Source organism: Antennarius striatus, chromosome 23, assembly GCF_040054535.1.
Source record: "Antennarius striatus isolate MH-2024 chromosome 23, ASM4005453v1, whole genome shotgun sequence".
Lineage (NCBI taxonomy): Eukaryota > Metazoa > Chordata > Actinopteri > Lophiiformes > Antennariidae > Antennarius > Antennarius striatus.
Window position 1 is genome coordinate 13,897,242 of NC_090798.1, and position 23,041 is coordinate 13,920,282.

At 45.3% G+C, this 23,041-nt stretch overlaps 3 protein-coding genes across 7 annotated transcripts in view; 2 read left to right on the forward strand and 1 right to left on the reverse strand.

Annotated features, from left to right (window-relative positions):
* Nucleotides 1-1,026: 1,026 nt before the first annotated feature.
* On the forward strand, nucleotides 1,027-4,265 carry LOC137590732 (uncharacterized). Its single transcript, XM_068308465.1, has 3 exons — nucleotides 1,027-1,234; nucleotides 1,368-1,577; nucleotides 3,467-4,265. The coding sequence occupies exons 1-3, from the start codon at nucleotides 1,027-1,029 to the stop codon at nucleotides 3,880-3,882; spliced, it is 834 nt and encodes a 277-aa protein (XP_068164566.1). The 3' UTR covers nucleotides 3,883-4,265.
* Nucleotides 4,266-4,946: 681 nt separating this feature from the next.
* On the forward strand, nucleotides 4,947-14,354 carry tspan5a (tetraspanin 5a). 3 transcript variants are annotated; one of them, XM_068307605.1, is made up of 11 exons: nucleotides 4,947-5,302; nucleotides 5,642-5,692; nucleotides 6,510-6,656; nucleotides 6,969-7,139; nucleotides 7,968-8,093; nucleotides 9,337-9,384; nucleotides 9,655-9,771; nucleotides 9,850-9,911; nucleotides 10,542-10,658; nucleotides 12,274-12,371; nucleotides 12,455-14,354. In XM_068307605.1, exons 1-9 carry the CDS (start codon nucleotides 5,222-5,224, stop codon nucleotides 10,609-10,611), a joined length of 873 nt encoding a protein of 290 aa, XP_068163706.1. In that variant the 5' UTR covers nucleotides 4,947-5,221; the 3' UTR covers nucleotides 10,612-10,658; nucleotides 12,274-12,371; nucleotides 12,455-14,354. The 3 variants fall into 3 exon arrangements, with proteins under 3 accessions (XP_068163706.1, XP_068163705.1, XP_068163707.1); XM_068307604.1 differs by having other exon boundaries at nucleotides 12,340-12,371; XM_068307606.1 differs by lacking the exon at nucleotides 10,542-10,658 and having other exon boundaries at nucleotides 12,340-12,371.
* rap1gds1 (RAP1, GTP-GDP dissociation stimulator 1) overlaps nucleotides 7,165-23,041 on the reverse strand; it is a 32,185-nt gene continuing 16,308 nt past the window's right edge. For 2 of the 3 annotated variants that reach the window (XM_068307603.1, XM_068307602.1), the window contains 7 exons: nucleotides 21,851-21,982; nucleotides 21,522-21,656; nucleotides 21,108-21,233; nucleotides 20,661-20,800; nucleotides 20,376-20,502; nucleotides 18,858-18,986; nucleotides 15,262-18,756 (listed from right to left, as the gene is read on the reverse strand). In XM_068307603.1, the coding sequence (XP_068163704.1) occupies nucleotides 18,629-18,756; nucleotides 18,858-18,986; nucleotides 20,376-20,502; nucleotides 20,661-20,800; nucleotides 21,108-21,233; nucleotides 21,522-21,656; nucleotides 21,851-21,982 (917 nt within the window). In that variant the 3' untranslated portion in view covers nucleotides 15,262-18,628. Of the gene's footprint in view, nucleotides 7,547-15,261; nucleotides 18,757-18,857; nucleotides 18,987-20,375; nucleotides 20,503-20,660; nucleotides 20,801-21,107; nucleotides 21,234-21,521; nucleotides 21,657-21,850; nucleotides 21,983-23,041 lie in introns of those variants that run through there. The other variant, XR_011034307.1, reaches the window with a different exon arrangement.

Consider the following 23,041-nt stretch of genomic DNA (forward strand, 5'->3'; position numbering starts at 1 on the left):
GAGGGAGGGATGCAGGCTGGGGGCAGGAAGACCTGGCCGAGGACGCCCTCCTCCTGCCGTTGCTGTTGTGGGATCAGTCATCAGGGCGGAAAAACCTCAAGACAAACACCGGCCCCCGAGATCAAAAAGGTCCCAGCGCCTGGTGGTTTAGAGGACAGCTTTGTCATTAGTGAACAAACACAGAGATAAAAGGCTTAATAGTGACCTAATGTCAGGGAAACACCAACATGTCATCTATGAGACAAAACAGATACTGTCAAACCAGTGTTCAGCTTCTACAAACACTCTGACTCGTCTCAGGTCGGGCCTTCAAACGCCACGCTGATCACAAGTCGTTTGACTTTAGAAAAACAGTCCACAAATTCAATCATTCAACATTTTTTTAAAAAACTCCTGATGTTTCTTCACATTTACTCATCTTGGACCGCTCCGTGTCGTGAAGTCCTGACTGCTCTCGTGTGTCCCGTCCTCAGAGGTCATCGTGTGCTATATGCTAACCAAACACACAGCATGTCCTTTATTTCTGATCATTTCAATATTAGAGAAATATAATTACAGTATTAACAGTTACTGTGTTTCATTTTACTGGTTCTGCTCCTGGAACCAGTCATGAAAGTATTTCATTGGGGCAAAACCAAACCAAAAGTAGGCACATTTTGTAGGTTGGTTTGTTGTGTTTAATGACTTGTCTCAAAATCATGACTATTATCATGACGCTACTCCTTTTTGCACAAACTTGGTGTTGGTGGTGGTTGTAGCTTGAACAGTGTGACCATCGTTCATCGGTCCATCACTCCTGATCTACACTGTTCTACAATACCTGCAACTTTAATTCCATTTTATAATTTGATTGTTGTTCCCAAGAGGGATCAATAAAGTGCATTTCTTCTTAGACTATCCAGTTCATACAGTGTGGGGACTTTGCATTACAAGGTGGTTATACTTTAATTGACAAATAGGAGTTAGTCTCAATCTTTGTCTTAAAGACACTACGTATGTTCCTTGGAATGTGTTTTTGTGGTTGTGATGTTGGAGTTGGAGGAGTCTCCCCAGTCGGTGCATCAGCCTGGTTGTTTGTGGAGCACCGTGTGGGCTGTGTTCCAGTCCACGCTGGAGTGTTGGTCAAAGGGAAGGAACATTCCTCGGCTTCAGAGTGGAACCGCTTCGCTGTGTCCTGACGGCCCCTGTGGTTCCTGCATACCTATCAGAACACAGACGGCTACACTTCCCCCAGGTGGACGCTGCAGCAGCACTTCGGCACAAAAAAGACGCAAATAGTTTGTTTCTAAAACTAAGAATGGTGCGAGTTGTGTGTTTGGGAGTGTTTGACGTAACACTGGTCCTCCTCCCGCTGTGCTCTGCTACAGGCTTACTGCTGGGACACCCCAGACCTGCAGAGGATGACCAGCTCAACAAAGCCATCTTGGAGATGCTACATATCAACAAAGTGTCTGCAAGCCATGACGCTAAGCCACACCCGTACATGAGGAAGATCTACCAGCGTCTGGACTCACTGGAGGCTCAGGACTCTGATGGATCAGACGGAACACTGGTGCAGAGTTACCGGAGCGTCGATGGTAAGGATTTGTTTTTCAGGAAGAGTCGAGCTTCTGTTTGGGCATCAGGGAGGATTTCCCTTCACAGGCTGGGAAATGACTGTTTCCACATTTGCTAACATATATAGAGTATAAATATACTGTATTTATACTGTATATTTATATACAGTATAAATATACTGTATATATGTTAGTTAGCCTGCGGTGCACTGGCGTTGTGCCCGGAGTGTCCCCTGCCTCACACCCTATGCCGCCGAGATAGGCTCCGGCTCCCCGTGACCCGCCGCGGCGGATACAGCGGTGGTGATCTGAAGATGAAGATGTTAGTTAGCATTATGACAAATGTTCTTTAAAGCTAAGTTTGGCCTCTTTGAGACATCTTTGAGATTGAAATTAAAATATTAGTTAATAGACTTTACTAATGATTTGAATGTTTTAAAATGTAAAACATTTAACTTGTTGTTCTGCATGATTGTTAATTACTGTTTAAAACATTTATCTTCTTTACTAGTTTATGTAACTTAATGATCCATCACATAATGACAGTATTTGCAGTATTTCACAACTACATCCTCTTCTTCTCCTTTGGACCTGTCCTGTTAGGTGCTGCCACAGCGTGTCCTCCTTCTCCATAGCAGTTTATCTTCTTCATCCTCCTCTCTAACACCACAGTCCTCATGTCTTCCTCACTACATCCAACCACCTTCTCACTGGTCTTCCTCTGGTCTTTCCTGGTAGCTCCATCCTCATCACCCTTTCACCAACACCCTCACCATCTCTCCAAACCATCAGAGTCTCCAGAACATCTCACCTTGTCTGTTCCTCTGAGGAACTAATTTCTGATCCAACTTGGTCGCTCCTGGAGAACCTCAACACCTTCATTTCCTCCACCTCCAGCTCCACCTCCTGTCTTCTGTTCAGCTCCACTGTCTCTAATCCATCATGTCTGTCCTCACCACTGTCTCTAATCCATCATGTCTGTCCTCACCACTGTCTCTAATCCATCATGACTGTCCTCACCACTGTCTCTAATCCATCATGTCTGTCCTCACCACTGTCTCTAATCCATCATGGCTGTCCTCACCACTGTCTCTAATCCATCATGACTGTCCTCACCACTGTCTCTAATCCATCATGTCTGTCCTCACCACTGTCTCTAATCCATCATGACTGTCCTCACCACTGTCTCTAATCCATCATGTCTGTCCTCACCACTGTCTCTAATCCATCATGGCTGTCCTCACCACTGTCTCTAATCCATCATGACTGTCCTCACCACTGTCTCTAATCCATCATGTCTGTCCTCACCACTGTCTCTAATCCATCATGACTGTCCTCACCACTGTCTCTAATCCATCATGTCTGTCCTCACCACTGTCTCTAACCCATCCATCATGTCTGTCCTCACCACTGTCTCTAATCCATCATGGCTGTCCTCACCACTGTCTCTAATCCATCATGGCTGTCCTCACCACTGTCTCTAATCCATCATGTCTGTCCTCACCACTGTCTTATGAATTCTCTCCTTCCCTCTAGCAGAGACTCCTCTGTCCCATCAGACACGTTCCACCTGATTGGATGTTTCTTCACCTCTCACCACTCTCTCTGTTGCTGTGGACTCTTGAGCCCACCTACTTAAAGTTCTCCACCTTCACTGTTTCTTCTCCTTGAAGCCTCAGTCTTTGTTCTCCACTTCTCTCATTTATGCACAGGTAATCTGTCTTCTTTGGTTAATCTCGCATCCAAACCACACCATTACTAAATGTTACTGAAGTTTAAACAAAACAAATCACAAAGTGATGGATTTCGCCTCAGTCTGATGATCATCGTCCTAAACTGTCTGTAATTATCTGGAATGGCACAAATCCATTAAATGCATGTATAAAAAAATGCCTGTTGGGTTCACCCAGGTCCACATCACGCTCCTCCAGGATGGATCTGGTTCAACGTCAGCAGCCTGAAACCCTTCATGCTGGGGGCCGAGCTGGTGCTGTTCAGGAAAAGCCTGCATCCCCTCCCCATCAGCGTGACCGTCAGCCTGGAGAGCATCACAGCTTCAGAGGGGACTCTAACAAGAAGCAGGACCCTCCACCAGCGACCCCTGACCCTGGACCAGCGACCCTCTTCCGGTTACGATGTGTTTGACGTGTCGGGGGTTTTGCCTCTGCAGCCTGTAGGGGGGGTGGGCTTCCAGCTGCGATATGCAGATGACAGTGGGAGTCTGGTTCTTCATGAAGCTCTGACTCAGAGTCTTTACTCTGTGAGCAGGGGATCTCTGAGTGAACCCCTACTGGTGCTTTACCAGTCACCCCCCCGTCATGTCTAACCCAGTGGCCACCTCTAATTCAAATGTGTTGTATTAAAATGTATTAGTCAGTACTACAGTAATTCTGGATTTCATGAAACGTTCTTTAAGACGTGAAGACAAAATGTTTCAATAGTTTGTATGAAGTGTAAATCTGACAGTTAAATCCATAAATATGCTTCTTGAATTTCTTTGACCTCCACCGCAGAGATCATGTTGTCCTGTGGGTTTATCACCAGCATGGTCATGTGATCATACATATTTTTCGTATACCAGACGTGTTTGATGAATTTAAAGACATTTTGTGTGGAGCCAAGACAGTTCAATAAATGCTCAGACAGATTTGGATCAGGGTGTACATGGAGTTTTGTTGTGGACACTTAGATTAATTTGTCAAGAAATAAATAAACTGTACATGTCAGTGAAAAAAACATGAGAATAATACGTCATATATTCAGACTCCTGAGGGCTTCACATTTCTTGACTGTCAGGCCTTGGCAGAGGTATGCACTGTAGTGAGTGAGTGTATGTGTGTGTGTGCGTGCGCGTGTGCGTGCGTGTGTGTGTGTGTAGGTGTGTGTGAATATGTTTAGGGGCTGCGATTTGTTTATAGATGAAAGACAAATAACTCATCTTCCACTTATTATGATCACTATTATTATTATTATTGTTATTATTACTACAGTATTATTATTACACCATTATTATTATTATTATTATTACACCATTATTATTATTACACTATTATTATTACTACCATTATTATTATTATTATTACACCATTATTATTATTATTATTATTATTATTATTACACCATTATTATTATTACACTATTATTATTATTATTACTACCATTATTATTATTACACCATTATTATTATTATTACACCATTATTATTATTATTGTTGTTATTATTATTATTATAAATCTTGTTGCTCTGACACAAAGGGCCCTTTCCTGCCTCTACCAGTGTACTGTTTTGTTATTGTGACGTCAACAAAAACACAGGAAGTGACTGATCCTTCGTCTTCTCTGATTGGTCGGACTCTCCGTCCATCAAGGCTTTTCCTAACCAATCACCGCTGACCGCTCCGAGCCTCGGCTCTTCCTCCCGCGGTGCGATCTGAACGGGAACCGGAGATAATTCGGTTCTCCGGGACGTCCTCGTGTATTTCGGGACGTTTCCCCGTGAACGGAGCTTGTTAGGCGGCTCCACATCCCACCGAGGAGCCGCAGCCCAGTGAACATCTGACCCGGACCGCGTGAGATGCGTCCCCGGGGCGCTGAACCTGCTCCCCGCCGCACACAAAGCCCGTGAAGCGGGCCGCTCCTCCGCCGCGACCCGCTGGTGGTGAAACATGTCGGGTCAACATTTCAAAGGCCACGAGGTCAGCTGCTGCATCAAGTACTGCATCTTCGGCTTCAACATCCTGTTCTGGGTAAGAACCCTCGTCTCTACCGCGGCCCCCGCCGGAGGAAGGCCGTCATCCCGTCACCGGACCGTTATCACTGAGATAGTCCCGGCAATGTCCCGGTAATGTCCCGGTAATGTCCCGGTAATGTCCCGGCAATGTCCTGGCGGTCACTGGACAACAGGAGATAATCGGCTTTTCATTGTGACTTAATGCACACACACACACACACACACACACACACACACACACACACACACACACACACACACACACACACACACACACACACACACACACACACACACCTACACACACACACACACACACACACACACGTGTCATGTGGTGTGTTGTGTGTTTCAGCTGCTGGGCATGGCCTTAGTGGGGATCGGACTGTGGGCGTGGAGTGAGAAGGTAAGATGTGCTGTAATAGTGGGTTGGTGGTATTAGTGTGTTACAGCTGGGGTAATGGGGGGTGAGGGGGGGTACACTCATGGAGTTCTTGTGAAGATCAGCCAGTTTGAGGTCATTTAGAGACTAAACTGTGGTGAGACCAGCGATGTTGTTTGGTCTAGAGACAGTGTCCCTGAGGAAAAGACAGGAGACAGAGCTGGAGGTAGCAGAGATGAAGATGCTGAGGTTCTCTCTGGGAGTGACCAGGATGGATAGGATCAGGAATGAGTCCATCAGAGGGACAGCACATGTTAGAGGTTCTGGAGATAAAGTCAGAGAGGCCAGACTGAGATGGTTTGGACATGTCCAGAGGAGAGATAGTGAATATATTGGTAGAAGGATGCTGAGTTCTGAACTGCCAGGCAGGAGGCCTAGAGGAAGACCAAAGAGGAGGTTTATGGATGTAGTGAAAGAGGACATGAAGGTAGTTGGTGTGAGAGAAGAGGATGAGAAGACAGGGTTAGATGGAGGACACTGATTGGCTGTGGAGACCCTGAAGGGAAAAGCCCAGAGAAGAGGAAGCAGCCAGTTTTAGGTTATATTATTATTATGATTGTTGTCATGAGTAATTATAATTTACACTAATCTAATTGTTATTAACATATCAACAGTAATATAAATATAGTAGCCTCCCATTTGTACTATTCTTGATGATTTAATACGATTAGATCAAGTCTATAATTAACGTTAATTAATAATTAAGTTAGCAGCATGTTGCCTGATTGGATGCAGATCACACTCCACTGGTTTTCAGTGTCCATCGTCCTCCCCCCTTCAGGGCGTCCTGTCCAACATCTCCTCCATCACAGACCTGGGGGGTCTGGACCCAGTCTGGCTGTTCATGGTGGTTGGGGGGGTCATGTTCATTCTGGGGTTTGCAGGATGCATCGGAGCGCTGCGGGAAAACACCTTTCTGCTCAAGTTTGTAAGTTCCGTAATCAGAGCTCTGTTTTGCACATGCAGTAATACTGATAGTGATACTAATACTGATAGTGATACTAATAGTGATAGTGATACTAATAGTGATACTAATAGTGATAGTGATACTAATAGTGATATTAATAGTAATAGTGATATTAATAGTAATAGTGATACTAATAGTGATAGTGATACTAATAGTGATAGTGATACTAATAGTGATAGTGATACTAATAGTGATATTAATAGTAATAGTGATAGTAATAGTGACACCAACAGTAATAGTGATAGTGATAAGTGTGCTCGGGCTCTGCTCTAGTTCTCTGTGTTCCTGGGAATCATCTTCTTCCTGGAGCTGACCACGGGGGTCCTGGCCTTCGTGTTTAAGGACTGGATCAAGGACCAGCTCAACCTGTTCATCAACAACAACATCCGGGCCTACAGGGACGACATCGACCTGCAGAACCTCATCGACTTCACTCAGGAGTATGTAAGTGGAAACAAACCCCAAGAGCCTCTAGAAAACACCTTTATTTACACGTGATGCTAACATTTGTGTTTGGTTATTAAAATAATGTTTACATACACAAAGATGAAGTCATCCATCCATCCATCCATCCATCCATCCATCCATCCATCCATCCATCCATCCATCCAGTTCCTTGTAGACGAGATCACAGTCATGAGTCAATGTGAGTCTTCTCCTTTTGGGATAAGTGAATACCAAAGGCAGGAATGCTTCCATGTGTAGCCAATGGGAGGACTTCCATGTGACCTTGATGTCAGGTCGGGGGCTGATGATTGGACATTCCTTGGATCGAATCAGAGCGGAGGGTGGAGATGGATCTCTGGTGTTCAGCTGGTTACAGTTGGTAGTTATGTGGACGATGACATCATCTGTTGGTTTTTAGTGACAGCAGATGACTTGTGAATAAACAGGAAGTGGGTTTGGTCTAGTTTGTGTGTTCTAGTAGTTTCTAGGGGCTGTCGTGACATTGGAACATGAAGCTTTGCTGCTGCATCGAATAAATACGTTAAAGGATTTATTTCTGTGTCATGGACTGCAGGATGGGTTCTTACAGGCAGGTTCGGGGTCAGGGGTCAGCCCTGTGAGAACAGCAGCTCTGCTACAGTAATCTGCTGTTTGTAGACTCTGAGCCTCAGGAGCCTCCGTCTGATTGGACGTGATTAATTTCTTTATTCAGAACTAATCAGGCCAATCAAGTCCAGCGTTAAGTTCCACTGGCGTCTGAAGCCGTCCTTCAGCTCTTCTTACAGTCAGGAGTCTGAAGCCCTTCTGTCCTCTCTGCCCCTCCAGTGGGAGTGCTGTGGGGCCTTTGGGGCAGACGACTGGAACCTGAACATCTACTTTAACTGCACTGACGGGAACCCCAGTCGAGAAAAGTGCGGCGTTCCCTTCTCCTGTTGCACGAAGGACCCAGCGGTACGATTCCTCCACCGACCACATACACGTACAATTCACACAGTACAGGTGAACCCCGGCTGACCCTAACCATAACCCTAACCCCTGACCCCTAACCCTAACGCCATTCTTCGGTTCCAGGAGACGTGACGTAAGTCAAAAAAGGAAACAAGTCAAATGAACTCGTCTCAGGTCAAACTGAAGATAACCGTTCCCAGTTTGGTGCTGAACTTCATTTATTTTCAATAATATTTTACTAATACAAAACTATTTTAAATTTACTTTTAAATTTACTTCATTTTTTAATATAGTAGAAAAAAGGTCTACATTTACCAATACAAATATGCAATGTTTACTATACATACTTTACATTCACACTTTATTAATGAATGAATGACAAACTCAAGGGTTTTGTTAAAGTTATGAAACAAATGCAGGAATTATTTTGCATTAGTAAAAACTAATTTAAGTCACAAATAAATGTGAAAGACTGAGTAGCAATAAAAAGACATTTAAGGTGTGTAAACTAATCTGAATTCAAAACATGCGTGAATCACGGGTCACGCGTCACGGTAGATATTGGAAGTAATTGATTGCATTTTAATCTGATTGTTTTTATTCTCATTTATTGTCCAGTAACACACTATTATGTATATTATGTGCTTTCAATGGTTTACTGGTGATTCTAAGAGTCATACACTGCGCCCTCACGCATTCGTGCATTAACGCTCGCAACTTCACCTCATCGTGGATTTTTGGTAGGCAGTCATGTGATACCGTACACGCATTCCATTGGCTGACTCCATCAGGGAGTGTGCTACGTTCCGTGAGTCTCGGACTTCAGTGAGACACAAAAGTGAGACAAAGTTTACTTGCAGACCGAGTTGAACTTCTCTCCTTGTGTTCACAACATTAGATTTCACTCACTGGATTCAATTCAGTGCATTTTACTTTATTGTTGTTACTGTGACGTTAGCTATCAATGCTAGCGTTAGCTGATGTCTAACATGGTTAGCCACATTCCAATAATTCAATGAATTTTCAAACCAATTTTCAACCTCTGCACCAGTCACCCGCCTCAGTGAGATCCTGACATTTTTTTACTGTATTTTAACGTTGTGAACGTGTTCGAATCAAAGCTCCCTTTGATCCCAGCTGAGAATCAAAGACAAACTTCAGAAGTCAGCTCAAAGAGGCTGCAGCTCGTTCACTGATGCTGTTTCTACTGGGTCACATCCCATTTAGTTTCTTCTTTTATCTGCAGGAGGATGTCATTAACACCCAGTGTGGGTACGACATTCGAGCTAAACCAGTAAGTAACATGAACCCAGTTAGCTGCTGATGGAGCCAGGTGGGTGCAGTTCTCTTCATTTAATTCCCAGCAGTGACTTGACTTCATGTTTGGATGCTAATCAAATGCCTTTGTGGTCATTTATGGATGTTTTTGCACTAATGAAGGGTAGTAGTTATTGTTTGATCATGTATTTTATTTAACATCTGAGTGACTGCAGTCAGGACTGAGGCTGGGGGCTTTTGCTGACGTGGGTTCGGTCAGACTAAAGATGTCCCCTGATGCTCACAGGACTCGGAGCAGAAGGACTACATCAACGTGAAAGGCTGCGTGCCTCAGTTTGAGAAGTGGCTGCAGGACAACCTGACCCTGGTGGCAGGGATCTTCATCGGAGTAGCGCTGCTACAGGTCAGTTTACGGGGGCGCTATTAAAACTAGGGTTCCATGTCAGCTGTGGGGAGTCCAAAGTTTTTCTTTCATCCACAGATTTTTGGGATTTGTTTGGCCCAAAACCTGGTGAGCGACATCGAGGCTGTGCAGGCCAGCTGGTGAGGAAACTTTACTTTGGTGTTTGGTGCACCTTCACTTCTTTTCCTGACTCACTCTTCCCTTCATTGTCACCTCTGAGCTTTTTCTGTTTGTATTTCATCTCTGTCAAAATATTAACGCAGAAAGCCTCTCTAAGACAAATAAAAGATACACTTTTAATTTGAATTTAAGTTATAACTATTCACAAGATGTCACTGGGTGTGCCAGAAGAAAAAACATCCAATACAAATCTATACATTCTGGGATTTGACAATAACATTAATTTGACAGTTTGAATACTTCAAAGTGTGTTTAGAGAAGAAAAACTCTTTTACACATGTTCTCTTGTTGATCAGTATGGAAAGGAAACATCTAGGGATAAAACTAGGGTCGTCTGTCACGCTAAACTACACAACACAATGGATGTGGCAGCTTGAGTGTTTTTGATCAATGATCAGGGGTGTGCCTTTAAGCCAGCATTAAGAACTCATAAATGATATTGATCACACCCCAACTATCAAAATCCTTGTCTGGAGCACAAAAGTTGTGTTTGTTCCAGATTCCAGTATCTTATCAGTTCTCTGAGCAGGAGTGTGTGTTCCTGAGCGGTACTCACCCCCACCTCCTCTTCCTCCTCCATGCTTCATCAGGGTGTCCCTCCCTCTCTCCATGCGTCTCCCACCTCACTCCAGCAAGAAAGCCTCGACCTACTTCTCATGAGACACACACCGACACACACATGTGCTGTGTGTGTCTGTGTGTAGCCGGTGGGTGTGAACTGTCCGTGTGATCTCGTGTCTTTGCTGTGATTGGTGGAGGGTCTCTGGTGTGTTGTGTATCATTTAGTCCACTCTTACTGTGTCACTGAAATACTTTTTTTATAAGTTATATTAATTCCTTAATCGGTTAAAATCCTTGAATAAAATAGGAACTTGAATGAAAGCATCAACTCTTTGGTGGTTAAAGGCCAATAAAAGTGGTTCATGCATCAGAAGGTCTTCCCTGACTAAAACGCCTTTCAATTCAAGGCTTCAGGACGAGTCCTGACCAATCACAAGCAAGGATTCTAGCCTATGTCAGACTAACAGACCTCTTCCAGTCCACGCCTGGTCAAATTCGACGGGGTGTAGCTTCTCAATCACTCTGAATGCATGGATGAATGAGGACATGGCAGAAAGAGAAGGAAAGAAATGTTGGGGGGGGGGGGGGTAACAGGAGGGTAGTGAGTCTCTGGGCGGCAAAAAGACTTTTGTCCCTAAAAGAAAAATACTGCACTAAAACACCAGCTGCCCTGATGTGATGACTTCATAATCATTTTAGTTATACACATTTAAATGGGATAATTATCAATAGTTTTACTCCAGTGACTCCACACTGCAGTATTTCAGATATGCTAATGATCCTCTGCTTTCCATGCAGGAGTATTTTCAGTTTGTGGTTAGTTAAACTAGTTTAAAGTTGGTTAGTAAACTTATTTAGATCAACTTAGAGCACAGCCTGAAGGCACCATGGTGACGGGAGGGGGTGCTAATCATCGCTGGTGCGTCATGGTGCCTCAGTGTCCTGTGTGTTGTGTTGTGTGTGTTGTGTGTCATGTGTCGTGTGTTGTGTTGTGTGTGTTGTGTGTCGTGTGTTGTGTTGTGTGTGTTGTGTGTCGTGTGTTGTGTTGTGTGTGTTGTGTGTCGTGTGTGTTGTGTTGTGTGTGTGTTGTGTGGACACATTTAGAAAAGAACCTGTTTCAAAAGAGCTTTCCTTCTCTATTCAGTGGGAACACCAGATGAATAGTAGATGTCTGGTGCTTCATACGTGTGAAACATCTTCACCATCTCTTTTCTCATCCATCCCCACACACTGGATTCTGCTTTGCATCATGGAATGATTTAACTTTAACTAACTTTAACTGTTTTGATCACTGAAAGATAGTAAGAGTTACATGACAGGAAAACAAAATCAGTAAGGACTGAAGATGAAGACGAGTTACAAAGTACAAAGAAGCTTAAAATGCTTGAATGGCATCCTGTTCCCAGACACCACCAGATCCCCGATTAGAAAATAGGATTTCCATCAACTGTAGGAAAACGTAAAACACACGCTGAAGAAAGGAGATGACTGCTAGTTTCAGCTTTAAAAGGGTGTAAAACACATCTTCAAGATAATTTGGGATCTTACCTGGTTGGATTTCTCATGTTTATTTTTGAAGCTTCCATCTTCAGTTGTTCAGAAAACTATTATGGAACTGTTTTGTTGGTGAAGCTGCAGAAACATCACCTGCCTGTCTCCCACATGGGTGAAGACTCCTTCATTTGCGATGAAGAGTTCTTAGTCTTCTTCTAAGTCACTTTGTCGAACTTCAACCTGAAAGCGTTCTGCTTCTGTCTCCAGGTTTAAAGAACTGACCCTTAGCAGGAAACTGAAGCATTCTTGACTTACACTCTGCTTCTCTTTCAGTTTCTTTACATAATCCCAACGCAGCGCACGAGGTAACGAACCTGATTTTATTTCCTGCATAGTTAGATCTTTAAAAAGGTTCAGTAATGTACTCACTGTTTTGTTGTTTTTTCAGCTCCACGTCTTTGAACGCACCATGAAGGAGCACTCATGACTTCACCGCCCACTGCACTACTGTGTTCACTGAACCAGCACCTTCTTTCAAGCCACTAATGTGTGAAATGCTCTGTATATAACACTGTGTGCATCTACTGTACAGGTCATTGTTGGACAGGAAGGAGAGACGTTCAAACACTGCGCTGCAGTCCTGATCGGTAGTTTTGATATTAGATCAGTATTCTTCACTACGGAAACGAGGTTCCATCGCTACGCTCTTCATGCAGGGCTGAGAAATGTTGTGTACAAGGAATGAGAACCATCATCTTATTTTACTTCAGTGATTGCTCTTACAGGTATATTCACCTTTTCACCACCTGTCCTGGTCAGAGTAGCAGGAAGTCACCAGAGCTCCAGGAGCTTAAAATAACACGAACCTGTTCACAACCTCCAGCTGCCCCCAACTGACCCTCACAACTATTTCTTCTTGTTGCACAAATGCAGCCTGAAACTCAGCGTGTAAATTCACTAAGACAACGACGGATGGATGAACCACCGCATCACGTTTAGATGTAGGCCTCGACCCCCCCTCACTGCTCTGGCCCTGACGTCTGAGCTCTCTAAACTCAGATCAGTTTGAGTCCGTTATTATTTGACGGGCTGACATTTAATCAAAGCCCGTTACAAAGTGGGTGGGGGTCACAGGAAGTGTCTTCACTTCTATACGAGTTTTCTCCAAAACGTTTAAAAGTAGAACAGTTCGATCTTGTTTTACGATGCATGGCATTAGACCGAGTTTGTGTTTTTGTTTCGAGTGTTGGTCATAGAATGACACGTAGGTTTGTTTTCTCTTGTTGTACATTGACAGAAACTCTACCCACTGGTGTTTTTTCACCCACTAAGATTTGGAACCACTGTTTGTGTATTTCCTTCCAATACAACACGTCAACTTGAAGCCCCTGAAACAGGTCAGCTTCAGTAACACTAAGTCCTGGTAGGCAGCAGCTACAGACACCACCCCACCCATGTTAGTCAAACGTTAGGGCTTGTGTCCAAACTGGGGCAGTTCAGGATCCGCTGACTGTCTTATAACAGTCCTGGCTGATTGAAAAGTGAAACTGAAAATTCTGGATTAATGAGGAAGAATGGACTGAACCAGTCCAGCATGGATGGAAAGTTTTAAATTAAAAAAAGGGTTAAAAACGGACAGGTTTTTGTGATCAGCGCTGAAATGACCCTAGAGTTACTGCAGATCTTACAGACAGGAAAACAAAAGCCTTTACTTTTTAAACCCTTTTGGAAGCTTACAGAGGTGCATAATTAAGAAACCCTGCTCTCATTTAATTTTCATTAAATAAACCCTCTGGTTTGGATATAAGCCAAGGACTTTGTGAACCGTGATTGTCGTTAAATATTTGATGCAGGTCAACATTGAATGAAGTGAATCCAGCACAGATGTTAAAATGTGGGATTTCAAATGAAGGAGCTGGTTTTTAACAATACTTCTGATGGTTTACGGCGGTCTCATGCTGACAACATGCACCACTCGTTTGTAGCACAGGATTTATCGGTAGAGTGTTTACCCAGTGTGTTCATTCTCATTATGGGGTACCTTTGAAAATGCTTTGACCTACTTCAAATGGATCAGCACTGCTTTTATACTAAATATTTATTGTACATTTAATTTGTTTTTGTAACTCTTCTGACTTCCTGGTGGACAGGATACTCACTACTACCAGAATCTGTTATTCTCAAGTGTAGGAGGCAGAGCATTGTTCCACAGCTCTGATGTAAACATCACTGTTATCCACAGACCGCTGAGTCAGTAAATCCACAGACATGATGTAACTACCTCCTAATGTCTTTGTATGTTCAGACTGGGCTGATTTTAATATTGAATAAAATTAATACAAGAGGAAGACTTAATTCATCTTTCATTTATTCAGGGCTGTGATCGTATTCAACCCACTGAACTGTTAAGCTGTGGTCGCATTCGGGGGGGGGGCTTTAACAGGGTTTTTAGGCGTATACAGTAATCAATACGGTAGTTCCAACACTTCTTTGAAAAAAAGGGGAAAAAGCATTAAATGGGTAGAAGAGTTGGAGCTGAATTTTAATTCGAACCGAACCAGAGTTTGGTGAAATGTTACAACTTACAGAAATGCACCGTATTAAGAACATAACCACCATAGAGCAGAGGCTCCTGAGCTGAGAAGAACGCCACCCTTGTTCAAGGTCCTCTTCTCAGATCAGAGTAAATTGTACCTTTCATCTACAAATCCAGAACCCAAATTCATCACTTGTTTACTCGTAGTAAACTAGCTTAAAATGACGTGAGGCTAATGTATGAACGTGAAATTGTGTCTGACAGCCGTTAAATCAACTGTCAGTCTTTTCAATCCCACCCCCACCCGTTCATGTTGGTTTCTTTTCATTCATGCAGCTATAAGCTAAAACAGACAGCAACATCCCTCAAGGGTAGGTCAGGGTACCTGAAAGTACTGCCTGACAAGTGCATAGAAGAAGCACTAGCTTTGATCTATGGTCTTACACTGACCTTCTTAATCTTTCTATCTTAATCGGTTCCTGAGTGTACAAAAGTTGAAAGGTGATCTTGACCTAGTTTTCTCAAAGTCAAGGTCATCTTCTCATCTCCACCCCCTCTGCTGCCTGAGTCATGTGCTTTTTGTTTCATCTTTCTGAACGGTTGTGGAGACATTTGGTGGACTGACGGACGGACAGACGGACACTGACATTACATCACCGCTTTGAATGGAATCAAAATGATCATCAGGTCTGATCAGGTTGGAATAAACACACCAGCCATGACCAGCTATCATCTTTTTATTATCTGCTGAGTTACAATCCTCCAAATGTACAACTCATGACATTTACAACAAACACGTAAGTTTATAGTATTTTATGCAGTTACTATGGATACGTCTCCTCTGGTATGTGTCAGTAGAAGAGCATAAATCTGATAAATAACCATTCATACATTAAAAAAACGAACAGGAAACACATCATGACATGTTAACAGTGCTGCAGATGCTGAGAAGTGAAGGTCTCTGACTAGAAGATCATCTGAAGAGAATCCCGTCCTTCGGATGAGGCGGTGCTGCTACACACACACAATGAACGTCAGCTAGCCACTCGCTACGTCCCACACGTTCCTTTTCCAAACAGCGTGTTCACGTCACACACATCTGTCCCCCCCAGTAGGAAGGCTCCCCATTTACTCCACTCAGTAAATTCTCACTGGTTTCCTTATAAACTAGATCAATGTTTGTAACAGGATGACGGCGTGACCCTCATGCTGACCCGGGGTCCCATCTTGTTCCTGGTGTTTCTTAGCTTTTCATTTATCAATTCAAAAAAAGTAAAAAATATCAAATTTAAAAATGCCAGTTGGTTTTAAGTAACAATACAAAAAACAAAATTTAGTTGAAATCAGTGTGAAAAACGACTTTTAGCAGCACTTTGATCAACCTAGTCTCTAGGGTTTATTTTGTTGACCCCGCCCCCCCCGGAGGCCAGGCTCACACTACAGGGACTTTAAAATCCTAACCCGACAAAATGAGACTCTCCACATACCATCTGCTCTGGAATATCAAAAATATTCCACCTACTGGAATAGAAATCAGTCTTCACAGCCACAGGACTCCTGCATGACAGTGAACGCACCATCGGGTCTTCGTCCAATCAGCTGTGACGTAAACAAAACGGGCGACAGTTTCTCTACTGATCAGAAAAAGTCAACAAAAAGGACACAAGTGAACGAGGAAACAGTAGTGAAGACCCAGCTAACATTAGTCTAAGAGGCTAACATGGTTACCCTTGCCTGGCAGTGCGGTCACATGATCCCTGGTGAGTCTCTCATGGGTAATAAAAACGCTCCTGTTCAGAACTAGTACTGATGTAAACCTCCAGAGTCACACTCCAGAGTCACTCCTAAAGTCAAATATCAGAAATCACACCGGCCCCCGGGGGCCACGCCTCACACTACCAAAGAAATCCAGGCCAAAGTTTTCACTGCTGATTATCAGGAGGGGCAATCGGGGAAAAATCAACCTGAATCTGCTGCACTGGGTTCCATGTGGGGCAAGAAGGCTGTCTGACTTCAAAAAAGTCCAAAGTCCTCTCCTGATCATCTGGAGGCATTGACTGTGTGTGTGATCCTGTGTGTGATCCTGTGTGTGATGCTGTGTGATCCTGTGTGTGATGCTGTGTGTCATGTGTGATCCTGTGTGTGATCCTGTGTGTGATGCTGTGTGATCCTGTGTGTGATCCTGTGTGTGATGCTGTGTGATCCTGTGTGTGATGCTGTGTGTGATGTGTGTGATGTTGTGTGATCCTGTGTGTGATCCTGTGAGTGATGCTGTGTGTGATGCTGTGTGTGATGCTGTGTGTGATGTTGTGTGTGATGTGTGTGATGCTGTGTGTGATGCTGTGTGATGCTGTGTGTGATGCTGTGTGTGATGCTGTGTGATGCTGTGTGTGATGCTGTGTGTGATGCTGTGTGATGCTGTGTGTGATGCGGTGTGATGCTGTGTGTGATGCTGTGAGTGATCCTGTGTGTGATGCTGTGTGTGATGCTGTGTGTGATGCTGTGTGTGATGTTGTGTGTGATGTTGTGTGTGATGTGTGTGATGCTGTGTGTGATGCTGTGTGTGATGCTGTGTGTGATGCTGTGTGTGATGCTGTGTGATGCTGTGTGTGATGCTGTGTGATGCTGTGTGTGATGCTGTGTGTGATGCTGTGTGTGATGCTGTGTGGTGCTGTGTGTGATGCTGTGTGTGATGCTGTGTGTGATGTTGTGTGATGCTGTGTGTGATCCTGTGTGTGATGCTGTGTGTGATCCTGTGTGTGATCCTGTGTGTGATCCTGTGTGTGATCCTGTGTGTGATCCTGTGTGTGATCCTGTGTGTGACGCTTCAGGCCTGACGGGTCCTGCAGTGGACGTTCAGGACACACACACTCCCTCCCTTTACTCACAGGTCTGACGTGGAGCTGAACTGGACTCATCAACCCAGCTGTGTGTGTGTGTGTGTTTGCTTCACCTACTCCTCACACACTCCCCTTCCCGCAAAGGAACCAGGAGGAATGTGTTTGGACACCTGTGGGATTACCAGTCTGATACATCTCTCTTGTCTAATCCAGACGGCTGTGGGGGGGCTGTAGTTTGGGGTGTGTAAGCAGCAGAGGTCAGATGAACACGGTCACTCCTTCAACAGGACTACAACATGCAGTTTCTAGCCAGTTTCTACTGGAGCTACGGGACACGATGGACGGCTGCTTTTGTTAAAAATGAAAGAAAATTCACAACAGGAACTTTTTTTTGTTCTTTTATGCACTTTTTTCACTGATGAGCTGTTGGTGGACGTTGTCACAGCTATGGTCGTAAAAGAGTGTCGTCTCTTATCAGTTAATGGCGCTTTAGCTCCCCCTACTTGTAGCAGAAGATGCATGCACAAGAGGAGGTGGGGGCCAGGGTTCGACTGATGGGTTTAGAAGAGATGGGGGGTAGAAGAACGTTAACGCTTTACAGCTGCAGGTAAATCATCCCATCCAGCATTCATTCACACCTGGAGTCAAACTCCATTCCCTTGAGTTTAAGGAAAAAAATCTACCCTAAAAATGAAAACCAATCATTTCTGAGTCAAACCCAGACGACATGATTGATGTTTGACCAGAACGAACAGATTCCACTGGTTCCTGACCAGTGTCACTAACACGCTTTAGTTACACCGGTGTTTTTGCTTCGTCATTATAAAACCTGAAGGCATGAAGTACCTGCAGCCTCAATAATCTCATCGCTGTGTTGTTTAGCTGCGATCCTGTACCCAGAATGCTTTGCAGGCCTGATGGGGCTGAGCAGATGACCAAACGGTTCCATTGTACCTGTTCATGATTATGGCTTTCAGGAGTGTGTTAGTGTTCAAGTCCAGGTGATTCTGATCAATCAAACACATTCTATCAGAAAACGCTCAGCTGTGATTGGTTGAAGCGTTGAGGGACACCAGTCGAACCCTGGTGGAGGGGGGGCGGAGACATTACGCGTGTCTGCTGGCAGTTAACAAGACGTGTACCTTGGCACATGACGATGGAGCACTGGAGAGCAGTCATGGGGTGTCATCAGGTGGTCAGGCAGGCATTTGGGTGGGTGGGTGGATGTGGGGGGAGGGACAGTCATTCAGCTCTGGGCGGTTAGCCGCTGCTCTGTGAGAGAAGCCTGGTGCGATACCGTTTTGTTCTCGTGTGCCCTCAGCTTGGACACCACGTCTATGAAGGCCAGGCTCTGGACCTCTTTGTGGAGGGGCTCTAAAGAAAGAACGGGCGGGGGGGGGAGACACCACCGGCACTCAGACAGAGCTATCACCAGAATGATGTCATCGTTCACGCTGACATGTTGTGAGTCTGACCTGAGCCCATGACTGCACAGATGAGGATCATGGAGTTGTACTTGATCTCCGGGGCGCTCCTCTCGTCCGACAGCAGCCTGTGGAGCACCGACACCAGGCTGGCCCCCACAAAGTCCTTCTCAGCCGCCACTGCAATCCACAAGCACAGCGTGAGCGTGTTATCACAGAAACATCACAGTGACACCCTCAGTGTCACATCTCTGTACAGCGTCCTGTTCCAACACTAACAACCATCCAGCAACAGGAACCTGCAGTCCAGACACACCTAAGCCCAACGGGAGCAGGAATAAAACCGTCTGATCTCTGTTCCAACGGGAGCAGGAATAAAACAGTCTGATCTCTGTTCCAACGGGAGCAGGAATAAAACCGTCTCATCTCTGTTCCAATGGGAGCAGGAATAAAACCGTCTGATATCTGTTCCAACGGGAGCAGGAATAAAACAGTCTGATCTCTGTTCCAACGGAAGCAGGAATAAAACCGTCTGATATCTGTTCCAATGGGAGCAGGAATAAAACCGTCTGATATCTGTTCCAACGGGAGCATCGAATAAAACCATCTGATCTCTGTTCCAACGGGAGCAGGAATAAAACAGTCTGATCTCTGTTCCAACGGGAGCAGGAATAAAACCGTCTGATATCTGTTCCAACGGGAGCAGGAATAAAACCGTCTGATCTCTGTTCCAACGGGAGCAGGAATAAAACCGTCTGATCTCTGTTCCAACGGGAGCAGGAATAAAACCGTCTGATATCTGTTCCAACGGGAGCAGGAATAAAACCGTCTGATCTCTGTTCTAACGGGAGCAGGAATAAAACCTTCTGATCTCTGTTCCAACGGGAGCAGGAATAAAACCGTCTGATCTCTGTTCCAACAGGAGCAGGAATAAAACCGTCTGATCTCTGTGTTCCAACCAGAGCAGGAATAAAACCGTCTGATCTCTGTGTTCCAACCAGAGCAGGAATAAAACCGTCTGATCTCTGTGTTCCAAAAAGAGCAGGAATAAAACCGTCTGATCTCTGTGTTCCAACCAGAGCAGGAATAAAACCGTCTGATCTCTGTGTTCCAACCAGAGCAGGAATAAAACCGTCTGATCTCTGTGTTCCAACCAGAGCAGGAATAAAACCGTATGATCTCTGTGTTCCAACCAGAGCAGGAATAAAACAGTCTGATCTCTGTGTTCCAACCAGAGCAGGAATAAAACCGTCTGATCTCTGTGTTCCAACCAGAGCAGGAATAAAACCGTCTGATCTCTGTGTTCCAACCAGAGCAGGAATAAAACCGTCTGATCTCTGTGTTCCAGCCAGAGCAGGAATAAAACCGTCTAATCTCTGTGTTCCAACCAGAGCAGGAATAAAACCGTCTGATCTCTGTGTTCCAACCAGAGCAGGAATAAAACCGTCTGATCTCTGTGTTCCTCAGGGATCCTTTCGGCGTTTTAAAGGTAATCGTCACACGTTCAGTAGTAAATTCAGAGCACTGAAAACACCAGATTATAATTCTGCACATTCATCTTGCTCTTACCCAAATCCAGTCCTGCTATGAGCCCCAAAGCAACCAGCGCTTCATTCTGCATGATCATGTGCTCACTTGTTGCCATGGTAACTAAGTGTTTCATGCCTCCTCCCTGGATGACTGTTCGGACCACTTCCTGCAATCAAGAAGGAAAATGACGTCATCAAGTACCAGTAAATACAGACATGGCAGCAAATGTGTGTTAAAGAGACGTGTGTGTGTTTCCATGTTTATTACGACACACACACATTAGTGGTGAACGGCTTCACACTCCTGGAGATCTGGGCGTCTCACCTTGGACTTGCTGTGTCGGATGAGAGCCGACAGCAGCCTGTTGGACTCGCCCATCACTCCTGCGTGATCTTTGGCTTCGCACCATTCCACCAGTCGCTCCACCAGCTTCCCATTGGTTCCCAGCTGGTCTGCAGCTTCAGCTGAACGAACACACACACACACACACACACACACACACACACACACACACAGACGTGTCATTTATTCTCCTGCAGATCTTCTCTACACTAAAACTCACCCTAACACGTTTCATTTCATTCGTACCTTTTTTCCACAAAGATAAAACAGAAGTGGATTTCTGTCAGACGGTTTTTGAGGCGTTTCTGTACATCTAGATGTTTTCTACACGGTCTGAATGTTCTACACAAAGTAGCCCTGGTACCTGGCGTGTGTAATGTGACGTGTTTAAACTGTAATGTGTTACACTGTGGAGAACTCAACACAAACCTTGTGTGTCGATGAGCATCCGCAGCGTCCCCAGCAGTTTGAACTGGACTGGAGGCATCTCCGACTGCAGGAACTTCAGAACCACGTCTGCGACTCCGGCTGACAGCATCTTGGATTTGTTCACCACTGAGGAGGAAACAACAGAGTTGTATTATTTGAGTTTTCTTTCTTTTTGTTGCCCTCACACTGTTTCTCCAATTTCATCTCATCTAAAGTTTAAAGTCTTAAACTGGTTTCCTCTGGAGGAGCTGAACGTTTGTCTGAACTGTCCGTCTGCTGTCTTTGTGTTTTTCATTCGTCTTCTTCACAGCTGACATGAGGTCTGATTGGACTATCTACAGATTAATTTAAATGACTCATTTTCACAGATGGACCCCTGGAGCCCCCACTGCTCAGGCGGGGGCCGTGTCTCACCAGGGATGGCCAGGTTCCTCAGGGCGCTCAGCGCTGCATGTTGAACTGTGACGTTTCCCTCCTCTACGTGACGATCCAGCAGCTCCAGCAGCTTCTCAACGATCCCGGTGTCCACCATGTGGATGCAGTTCCCGTCTGCACACCAAGATCAACAACCTGCTCAGTGCTGGCTCACGTTTCTGAGTTATGAATAGAAATGAGCTAAAACATGCGTCCTAGTTTTCTGCCTCATGTTGTTCCGTTGCTGTAATTTCCAAGTCTCCCACTGAGGACGGCAAACTGGTTGGTTGTTCTGGGACCTCATCACCACCGAGGGGAGTGAAGCTTACCGTTGCGAGCGAAGTTGGCGATGGCCAGCGCTCCGGCGAGCTGCAGCTGATGGTTGTGAGACGGGATCCAGGACAGGACTCGCTGGAAGACGCTGCCTTTTCCTCCCTCAAACAGCTTCTGCATCGACTCATCTGAGCAGAGACACAACGACACCAAGGTGAACATGAGACACCAGGGTGAACGTCAGACACGAAGGTGAACGTCAGACACCAGGGTGAACATCAGACATGAGGGTGAACGTCAGACACCAGGGTGAACGTCAGACACCAGGGTGAACGTCAGACAGACACGAGGGTGAACGTCAGACAGACACCAGGGTGAACATGAGACACCAGGGTGAACGTCAGACAGACACAAAGGTGAACGTCAGACACCAGGGTGACATCAGACACGAGGGTGAACGTCAGACAGACACCAGGGTGAACGTCAGACACCAGGGTGACATCAGACACGAGGGTGAACGTCAGACAGACACCAGGGTGAACGTCAGACACCAGGGTGAACGTCAGACAAACACGAGGGTGAACGTCAGACATGAGGGTGAACGTCAGACACCAGGGTGAAAGTCAGACAACAGGGTGAACGTCAGACATGAGGGTGAACGTCAGACACCAGGGTGAACGTCAGACATGAGGGTGAACGTCAGACACCAGGGTGAACGTCAGACACGAAGGTGAACGTCAGACACCAGGGTGAACATCAGACATGAGGGTGAAAGTCAGACACCAGGGTGAACGTCAGACACCAGGGTGAACGTCAGACATGAGGGTGAACGTCAGACAGACACCAGGGTGAACGTCAGACAGACACGAGGGTGAACGTCAGACAGACACCAGGGTGAACATGAGACACCAGGGTGAACGTCAGACAGACACGAAGGTGAACGTCAGACACCAGGGTGACATCAGACACGAGGGTGAACGTCAGACAGACACCAGGGTGAACGTCAGACACCAGGGTGAACGTCAGACAGACACCAGGGTGAACATCAGACACGAAGGTGAACGTCAGACACGAAGGTGAACGTCAGACACCAGGGTGAACGTCAGACACAAAGGTGAACGTCAGACACCAGGGTGAACGTCAGACACGAAGGTGAACGTCAGACACCAGGGTGAACGTCAGACAGACACCAAGGTGAACGTCAGACAGACACCAGGGTGAACGTCAGACAGACACGATGGTGAACA

Coding starts and splice junctions, on each gene's coding strand:
- tspan5a (XM_068307605.1), top strand. CDS start 5,222: ATGTCGGGTCAACATTTCAAAGGCCACGAGGTCAGCTGCTGCATCAAG. Junction 8,094..9,336: donor GTTGCACGAAGGACCCAGCG/GTACGATTCCTC, acceptor TTTTATCTGCAG/GAGGATGTCATTAACACCCA. Junction 9,385..9,654: donor ACGACATTCGAGCTAAACCA/GTAAGTAACATG, acceptor TGATGCTCACAG/GACTCGGAGCAGAAGGACTA.
- LOC137590732 (XM_068308465.1), top strand. CDS start 1,027: ATGTTGGAGTTGGAGGAGTCTCCCCAGTCGGTGCATCAGCCTGGTTGT. Junction 1,235..1,367: donor GACGGCTACACTTCCCCCAG/GTGGACGCTGCA, acceptor GCTCTGCTACAG/GCTTACTGCTGGGACACCCC. Junction 1,578..3,466: donor GAGTTACCGGAGCGTCGATG/GTAAGGATTTGT, acceptor GGGTTCACCCAG/GTCCACATCACGCTCCTCCA.